We start from the raw sequence: 9,267 nt of genomic DNA, 5'->3' as shown, positions 1-9,267 counted from the left end.
AGACCAGTGCTTTGGACCCATTTATCTTCAAAATTCTCCCCCCCCCCCCCCCTATCAATGGCTTTTGCAGATCAAGGGTGATCTTGACCCTCAGGTATTCACCCCAATCCATTCCACCTTCATCCACATCCATCTCTTCCACATGACCCATCGATGATCCAATCTGGTGGCCAACAGTCAGACTCATGCATGCCATGGGTAGATTGATCATCCGTACCCAAAATGCTGCTTTATCAAAAGGGAATTTTAACGGGATTGTTAATCCATCGTAATCTTCAACTGCAAATAGGTTAACCTAAAAAACCCAAGGCCTACCCTTCAATACTCATTTCTTGTCTTTCTCATTCACAAAATCCACCAAAAACATATTATCACCCAATACCTTGAAGGATGGGGTTCCTGGCGGTTTCCAACCTCGTAGTAGGGTGGCTCGGATAATCCCCTTGCTCACCAGATGATCTGCTATCAATTTCCCTACAAAACAGGCTTTACCCCGAGTGGTTCCTTCCTCCCAGGCATGGTTATTGATCTCCAGCACATCCTTTTCCACCTCAGAGAGGGGGAAACTCCCCCACTTCCGACTGAGGTGGTCTGCCATTCATTCTTCATTCATCATCACACATAAATCAAAACCACAGTCCTTTCACAGCGTTGAAACCAGCTTGAAAAACTACTACTTCCATAGCTTGAAACCAGCTTGGAAAACTTTTCTATTTCAATCTCACATCTATTCTAATTGTCTTCATTCTCTCATTGGCAGAAAAGCTACATATTGCAAGAGGCCCCTCAATTAATAAATCCTTATAAACCAATTTCCATAAAATAAAACAATTAAAGACCTAATTGTCATCAATATATATGCTTTAATTAAGGCTCCCAATTAATTTAAAAAATACATTAATATCATTTGATTCTCCAACATTCTGAAATAAATAAGGCTTAAAAAATCAATAGCAATAAGTAAAGGAATCAAATAATAATAAAGACATTATTAAATAAAATTCAATCTTAAATGTTCCATTCTTGAAGGTTGTGGGTATATATTTTTTTGGCCTTATGAAAAGCATTGAGTAGCCAAAATTGACTAATGAGATGTATTGTTGTATGACATGGTGTACCGGTACGTGTGATATAATGCCCATGGACTTACGATATATACTTGATTATATGGTCAAATGTGTGCGGGTATATTATATGAGCTTTGGATCCAATGGTTGTTTCATGATCGGGACAGTCATGTTTGATTGCCAGGTCACTACATGACGTATATTATTAGTAACGTGGGCCACTTAAGATCGGAATCGGTCGAACCGCTAGTTTTGGACAGTAGCATATAATGATCGAGGTACCTACATTTTATTACAGGTCCCTCAAGACAGTACCAACTCTTCTAAGAAGGGATAATATCTCGAGTATACCATACATGATAGTTACAACCTATTAAAGCATTAGTTTTTCTGCATTAAAATTATAGGTGATTGCCGTTGGAATTACACCTACTTATTATCAAAATAAAACTTTACTTTTATGGTGTAATAATGTAACGCCCTGAAAATTAATTAAATAGTAATTAACTCCACGATTCGTCTCCCAACCATATTTCTCACGGAACAAGACTCAGGGACCTTTACTCCTCAAAAAGAGAGGATACTAAGTAGTGAGAAGTATTAAGATTCTATAACATTAATCATTACAACTAGAGTATCTACCAAGGATCATCAAAGTAGCTGAAATCACACTATACAAATCATTTTTACAAGGGATCTATGCTATACCTTAATATGCAAGCATGCATCAAAGCTCTACATCATAACCCAAAAGTACTAGTTACCATGAGCATCTGCCTAATCTTGCAATAGGTCCTCAAGCATCTCCCGTATTGAATCCTCCAAGATAACCAGATGCTTCGCGGTACCCATCTTCAGCTAAACTATCTATAACAACATAGTTGTACATATGGAGAAAAAGGGGGAAAGAATACAAGGGTAAATCTGACAACTTAGTGTGTACAAACGCACATGACGTACCCGTCATTAAAATAGTAATCTTAGTTGTTTATAAAGCACATGCAACATTATGATATGACAGTTTATCATGGAAGTAATATAGATATAATATATGCTTATAATCATGAGTAACAGTAATAGTTCAATCGTATGGTCTACCTGAGATATTACCCCTTCTCAGCAGGGTTGGTGCTCTACCGAGGGACCTATAATACAATACCGGTGCCCCGGATATTATACACTACCATCCATAACATTAGTGGCACGACCGAGTCCGACCTCGGGTGACCCACACCACTAATGATGTACGTCCTCTAGTGACCAAGCATTAGGGAATGACAGAGCTTGGTCACGAAGCCATTGGATCCAAAGCCCACACACACACATATTTGACCATAAAGTTAACCTATATAGTAAGCCCATAGCCGTTATCCCACTCGTACCGGTGTACCATGTCATACGATGCAATTAATCTTATCCATCTTTTACATACATGATTTTGCAAGTCTCATCATTATCTTGTTAAATACGTTTTAACAAAAGAGAGTTGAGAGTAGTTTCAAAATGTATTTAATGAGAGTTGCAAAATATACGTGTTTGATATATATAAAATAGACGTGCATTGCGGGAAAAGTAACAACAAGCATCCATGTGATTTTGTACTCACCCGGGTTGAATAAATTCTCCGAGTACTCCTACAAAAGTTACAGGCTCTCCAAATCTGTGGAAATCTCCCATTAGTCCTAAGTCCACTAAATCAAACCCTAGACTCGAAAACAAAGATCGTTGGGTGCTCGGCCAAAAAGGCCATTCCTTGAACAACACTGGTCGAGCGCTCGACCTAGGGACGAGCGTTCATCCAATGAGATTTAGGTAGAACCTCATTTGACCCAAGTGCTTCTCGAGCCTTCCTCCGACTAGTCCCAAGGCCAAAAAGGGTTTCTAACAACTCCTAACCAACATGATGCCTTTTAATAACATGATTATTTCTAATGGAAAGAACGACTAAACAAATCAAAGCCTACAATAAATTACTAAGCAAGAATCAACTAATAACTCAATGAAAGGGTAGAGGTTACCTCTACAAGCTAAATCCTCCAAGTAGCTCCTCCTTTCTCACCACAAGCTCACAACACTCATAAAACTAATCCAACAGGGTCTCCCCATAGGGGTGCTACTTATAGGGGAAGAGGTTGAGAGCAAATCGGTAAATATTTGAAAAGTAACGAGTGCTCGATGTACCATAGGGGCGCGCGCTCGTGTACTGTTCACAATGGGCCAAAAATGCTTTTTAGGCATAGTAGGAGAATCTCTAAAAAGGTGCAAGTGTGCTGTGTGCTACAGGGTCGAGCGCTTGTGTACTGTAGCTCAGAGGGGTTAGAGTTGCAGGTGGCACACACGGGTAAAAACCAACGGTCCAAAAGAGGTCAACGAGGCTCGACTTAGTCCCCACAAGAATGCTCGTGTACGGATGTCAGGCGAGCGCTTGCGTATGGTTCCCACACAAGCGTTTGTCTGCTGTAGTTCTGTGATCCAAAATTCCAAAAATGCCCCTCTAGGTGATCCTAGTGACCCAAAGTCCAATTAACCTTCTTATTAAGTTGTCCTAAGTCTAATTAATTATTTAGGTCACTACAAATAACAGAGACAACACCTCATTCAATTTCTTACTTGAAAATGCACGTTTATTTCCATTCATAAATAACTGGCTCATTTCATACTCAACTGTGAGATTTACTTACTAAATTTTTAGATTTACAAAGTTATTACGGCTTGTATGTTACTTATTTTTAGGGAACCTCTTTTCGAGAAGGGGTCAATGGCATGTTTGCCACATCATGTTATTTAATATATGCTAGAGGTTAGGGGTGAAAGGCGGTTAGTAAAATCCACTAACCGCTTAAGCGGTTAACCGGCTGTTAGCAGTTAATAATTCTAATAACCACTAATTGTTTTTTAAAGAAAAAACTAAAAAGTTTAATTTTTTTTTTAAAAAAAAAAACAAAAATCGAAACGACGTTTTTATGTAATATAATATATAAATTATACTACATATGACATCATATATATATATATAAGGCAATTAGTGGTTTTTCCTAATTGCCTTAAAAAGCGGTTACCGGTTAATGCGGTTAGCAGTTAGTGGTTAATTCGGTTAGTGGGCAGTTAATAACTGCCTACCTTTTCACTCCTACAAGAAGTCCATTTCGTATAATCATGTTTGACTAAAATATCTTCATCTTGATCAGTGACTCCCTATCTATGCTCAATGATAATACATGCTTATGTTATGATTTTTAGATACCTCAAATTTGTTAATTTCACCTCCCTATGCATTTACTTTGATTATATTTGAAATTGGCGATTACTCAGTTAGCTATCAGTTAGTTGAATTTGGGTGATTGTCAGTAACCCTACCAAACTAGTTAAGGCCATTTTTTGGAGCGTTACATTCTGCCCTCTGAGCCTTAAAGAAACCCCGCTTGAGTGTTTGGTGACTTGTGAGGAGGAGAAAGAAAGTTTTCTTGGAGATTCTTATTTTAAGAGGTAACCTTCTTAATGCAACTTGTTCTTTACTTAGTTATTATGATAATTAAGTGTTTTCCATAGCTTGTATGTTAGTTTTGGACTTATTTTGTTTTAGTTCTTCATCATGGTTGAAGCGTGAATTAGCATTTCAATCTTGTTGGACGTATGTTTTTCTACATTAGATGTTATTTTGGACTAGAAACATGGTAGGAACCTTGTTGTGTCCTTAGAAGTGATTAGGAGGCTGATTGGTTTGAAGCGGATTTTTTGCCCCGCAGAGAACGTTCACACCTTACTGGCCAAAGGCTCGACCTCGAGCCCTAACGTTCCCCCATCTGGATAGAATGTTTGGTGGCCAGGCAAAAATTCTGTTTTAAACATTTTGAAGTCTATGACCCGTTTTAGCTCAGTTATAGGACTAATAATAGGTATTTGAATTATTAGAGACTCAATTGAATAGTTAGTTTGTAATGTAAAATGGATACTCAATTGAATTATTAAAAATTAGAGATTTCTCTCAAAACACTCTTTATAATTTATCTTTTTATTTTAAACATGCCGGGGCTTGTTTTATCTTTTGGTCAGAAGACGCAGACGCCTCTGATTATTGTTACTTACTCTTCCGCTATGTCACCCCAACTTCTTTTTTGGCTTTAGCATCTTTCTGGAAGAAGGAGACCATATGCCGTTGCTTTCATGGTTTCATCAGCAAATTTCTAATATAATTAAGAACTTCCTCCACATTAACAGTCCAAGCAACTGAAACAGGAGAATATCCCGTCCATGGGTTGTCTGTATCCCATCTATCTCAGATTGAAGTAAAAGTATCAGTAAAATAAAATAAAATAAAAAACCAAAAGATAAAGAATTCTCCAGAAAATGTATGTTTCTTTGAAGTCTGGACATACCTACTTAATTCGTGATCCATAAGCGTATGCCCCAGGCAGATGCCTTGTGTTTCAACCCTAACAACTCCCTTCTTGTATGTAAAGAGATCGGGACGGACTAGTGCTACAAAACTGACAGGGTCGTGAAGGAAAATCCCTGAAAGCAAACTTACAGAATAAATTAAAATGTTTAACCTAAGATTTAAGGAAAAAATTCACGTATTCTCTTCAAACTACTACACAATTGACAATAACTCATTCCTCCAAATTTTTAATTGAGACAATGTCCTCAAAACTACCAAAAAATTGTCAATGTGTCCCTAGACCATTGAGTGATAGTTTAAGTTACGTGCACTTTTCCCAAAATTTTTATAGCATATTATACAATGATTACCGTAGACACCATCAGTCTTGACATGCCAATCTCTGTAAAATTTGCACATGTCACTTAGGACTTGAGCATACTTCCCCTTGGATTGCCTCAATGCAAGGATGTCAGCATCTGAAACCATAAGAAAGTGGCAACTATTAGAAGGATATTTTTTCACCAATCACAGAAAGTAGCACAACATCGAGCAGCTGGTTTAGAAAGTGAGAAAAACCTGTAAATTTGACTTGGGTTGTAATGTTTATTCCGACAACAACAATATTTGCTCCAGAGGTGAACACAACATCTGCTGCCTCTGGGTCGCCATAGATCTGCAAGTCAGGAAATGGTGTAACTTTCTAAGTCACAATGGTTTTATGTGATGCAATATTGTAATATATATATATATATATATATATATATATATATATATTAGAGAAAATTACAGTTTACCCCCGATGTCGTGCACCTTTTTTGATTCTATATCCAATGTTTAACAAATTCCATCTTTTTGGACAGTTTAGAGTAAATGTGCATCTCACGTGACTTTTTAGAATATGAAAAATCTAAAATGCCCCTGTTTTTTTGCCAAAAAAAAAATTCAAAAATTCAAAAATTAAAAAAAAGGTTGGTCAATTGGGGGTTGCCGGCCACCCCCATTTGGGTGGCCGGCCACCCCCTTGGCCCAAATGGGGTGGTCGAAACCACCCCCAATTTTTATTTTTTTTTTCTTTGTGTTTTTTTTTTTTTTAATTAAAAATTAAAAATTAAAAAAAAAAGCACGGGGCATTTTGGGTAATTTTGAAGTATCATAGGGGTAATTTTGGCATATTTGGAGCTTAAAGGCCACGTGCGTCGCATGTGGCCTGCCCACCGTCCAAAAAGACGGAATTTGTTAACAGAATGTCCACATTAAAAATAAATAAATACATAAAAATAAAAAATAAAAAAAAATACTTCTTAGGCTATATTGTCAATTTTTAAACCTTAGAGGTAGAATTAAAAAAATGTGCTCAACTTTGAGGGTAAACTGTAATTTCCCCTATCTATAATCTTTGGATCTTTCACGAAATTATATAACAATACTTTGAAGCAAACAATTATGCATACAACAGCACTTACATTTGCTTCAGCAGCAGGATTTATATTTCCCAATACAAGGAAAGCACCACCAAGTATGACAATGTTCTTCACCTTGCTGACAAAGGAAGAGTCCCTCTTGATTGCCTGATCATGATAGTTCCATTACATCTCTTTAAATTTCTCCATTAAAAGTTCAATGGCAGCAAAATGCAGACAAATTATACTGCAACTTACCAGAGCTAAATTTGTGAGGGGTCCAAGTGCAAGTATAGATACTTCACCAGGACATTCAGAGACTTTGTCGACCATAAATTCAGAGCCACTCATCTCAATTTTCTTTACCTCTGGAGGAGGTAGAAATGCATTCCCCAACCCATCAGAACCATGAATAAAGTAAGCAGCAGGTGGCCTTCCCCTCTTCGCCAGAATGAACCATGATTAAGATACCGAGTTGCAGAAAACAACATGGAAAAAAGACAACATGGGGGTTACAATAGATACCTTTAGAGGCTCAGAGCTGCCCTCTGCCACCGGAACACCTGGAAACCCTGCGATCTCACACTATCATTTTGCACATTAATATCAGTAATTATATATCCCTGAAACTGAAGATAAAAATCAACTGATGATATAAAACCATACCAGAAGCAAAGCATTGCGAGTGGCATCTTCTGTAGTAACATTACCAAATATTGTTGTCAAGCCCAGGATCTCCAACTCCGGAGATTGAAACGCCATCAAGATCGCGATACTATCATCTAGTGATTACAATCGACTTGGAACAATGAATGGGGAGGGAGAAATATACTAAATAAAATAAAAGGGGAATAGATGAAATAAATTGCACAGGCCTTGTTAGGCTCCGGAAAAGAAAATTAAGAGTAAATATATCTTTCATTAATGTTTATGTAATTGGGATGTTAAGAATCTGAGGAATAATTGTTAGCAAAAGTATGTCCCAGTACTATTTTATCGACTTTTGGATTATATCTATATGTAATGTAACCCAACATCAAGCATATATTAAAACAAAATACAACATAAAAAACTTAATGGTATATTTATTTTCGCCCCCCCCCCCCCCCCCCCCCAAAAAAAAAGGAAAAAAATATATAAAATTTTGAAAATCTGTCATTTCCATTGTTTATTGAGGTCCTACCAACAAGATTGAACTATGCACTCAACCAACTGCTAATTCATTTGGCATCACTGAGATAAATTTTGATAAATTTGACCGTCATTTTTAATTTTCATTAAAAAAAAAAAAAAATAAATAATTGTTGTTTCCTGGTAACAAAACCAACATATATAATATAAAATCACAGTCTTTTTTTTTTTTTTACCAAGTTTTCTCAGCAATCAAACAGGTGATCACTAAGTGAAAAATCCTTTTCAACACACAGCTTTTCAAAGATATACAAGAAGTCAAAGTAGCCACTACAACAAACAGATTTAGCCAAAGCACCACTAAATTCCACAACATGCAAATTCAGATCAAATATATTCTCTTGATCAACAAGAACAACACACATCAAATCGCCGAAAAATCTCACGCGCCAAATTCCGAGAGACGTTAAATCTCCGTTTGGACGCCGAGAAAAAAAGGAAATAATAGAGCGTCAGATGTATTAAATTTTCCCGCTGAAGTTTTCGCTTTTTCTACATTTTCTCGGCAACCAAACGGAGGAACACAGAGAGAAGGAGACCGGAAACTCACCGATGCCAGGGTCGGTGTCGATGATGAGCTTCTCGCGCTTCGCGAAAGATCCCAAAACGGCGTCGCTCTCGCCGTTAGAGTTGCTCATCGCGAAATCACAGGGCAAGTAGTGAATTGTCAAAGACAATGAAAACAAAACAATCCACAAAAAGAGAGGCTTCGTTTGGCAACAGGGTTGTCCTAGACCCTGTTCACCTTTTGACTAGTTGACCATCCAATTTTGAACTTTTAACATCAATATTTCAGCTTCTTTGACCATATTGCCCTTATTTTTCTCTGGATATTTTTTGTGTTTTTTTCCCTGTTTGGTTGTCTAGAAAATCGGGGAAGGGAAATGTTTGGAAATTGGGATTTTGGATCCTTTATAGCTGATTTTACGGTTATTTCTGCTGTGTGTAGGATTTTAAAGTAGTTTCATTCATTTTTCACTGATTCTCTAGGCAAATAGTTAGGGTTTTATATTTTGGGCGTCCCCCCTGCGCTAGCTTCATGTCCATCAAAGTAATTGGGGAGTACAAAAAAGAAGAAAATGTTGGCCCAGGTAAAACTTATCGAGAAACAAAAATCAAGAAAAACCCAAAGATCCCAGGCACAAAAATGGAATTACCCATAATCGCAGAACAACAACACAAAAATATCATTCAAAGAATCACAACTTCTCTGCAAAACCTCAGAAAA

General features: G+C 37.2%; 1 protein-coding gene across 2 annotated transcripts; it reads right to left on the bottom strand.

The window, feature by feature from the left end:
* Positions 1–5,024: 5,024 nt before the first annotated feature.
* On the bottom strand, positions 5,025–8,738 carry LOC132175336 (uridine nucleosidase 1). 2 transcript variants are annotated; one of them, XM_059587236.2, is made up of 9 exons: positions 8,590–8,738; positions 7,515–7,630; positions 7,374–7,433; positions 7,107–7,289; positions 6,912–7,016; positions 6,025–6,121; positions 5,817–5,924; positions 5,444–5,579; positions 5,025–5,338 (listed from the first exon to the last, which is right to left on the bottom strand). In XM_059587236.2, the coding sequence occupies exons 1-9, from the start codon at positions 8,675–8,677 to the stop codon at positions 5,230–5,232; spliced, it is 1,002 nt and encodes a 333-aa protein (XP_059443219.2). In that variant the 5' UTR covers positions 8,678–8,738; the 3' UTR covers positions 5,025–5,229. The 2 variants fall into 2 exon arrangements, with proteins under 2 accessions (XP_059443219.2, XP_059443220.2); XM_059587237.2 differs by having other exon boundaries at positions 5,448–5,579.
* Between the last annotated feature and the right edge of the window lie 529 nt (positions 8,739–9,267).

Source organism: Corylus avellana, chromosome 3, assembly GCF_965113065.1.
Source record: "Corylus avellana chromosome 3, dhCorAvel1.hap1.2, whole genome shotgun sequence".
NCBI lineage: Eukaryota > Viridiplantae > Streptophyta > Magnoliopsida > Fagales > Betulaceae > Corylus > Corylus avellana.
This window is presented reverse-complemented; position numbering and strand designations above follow the sequence as displayed.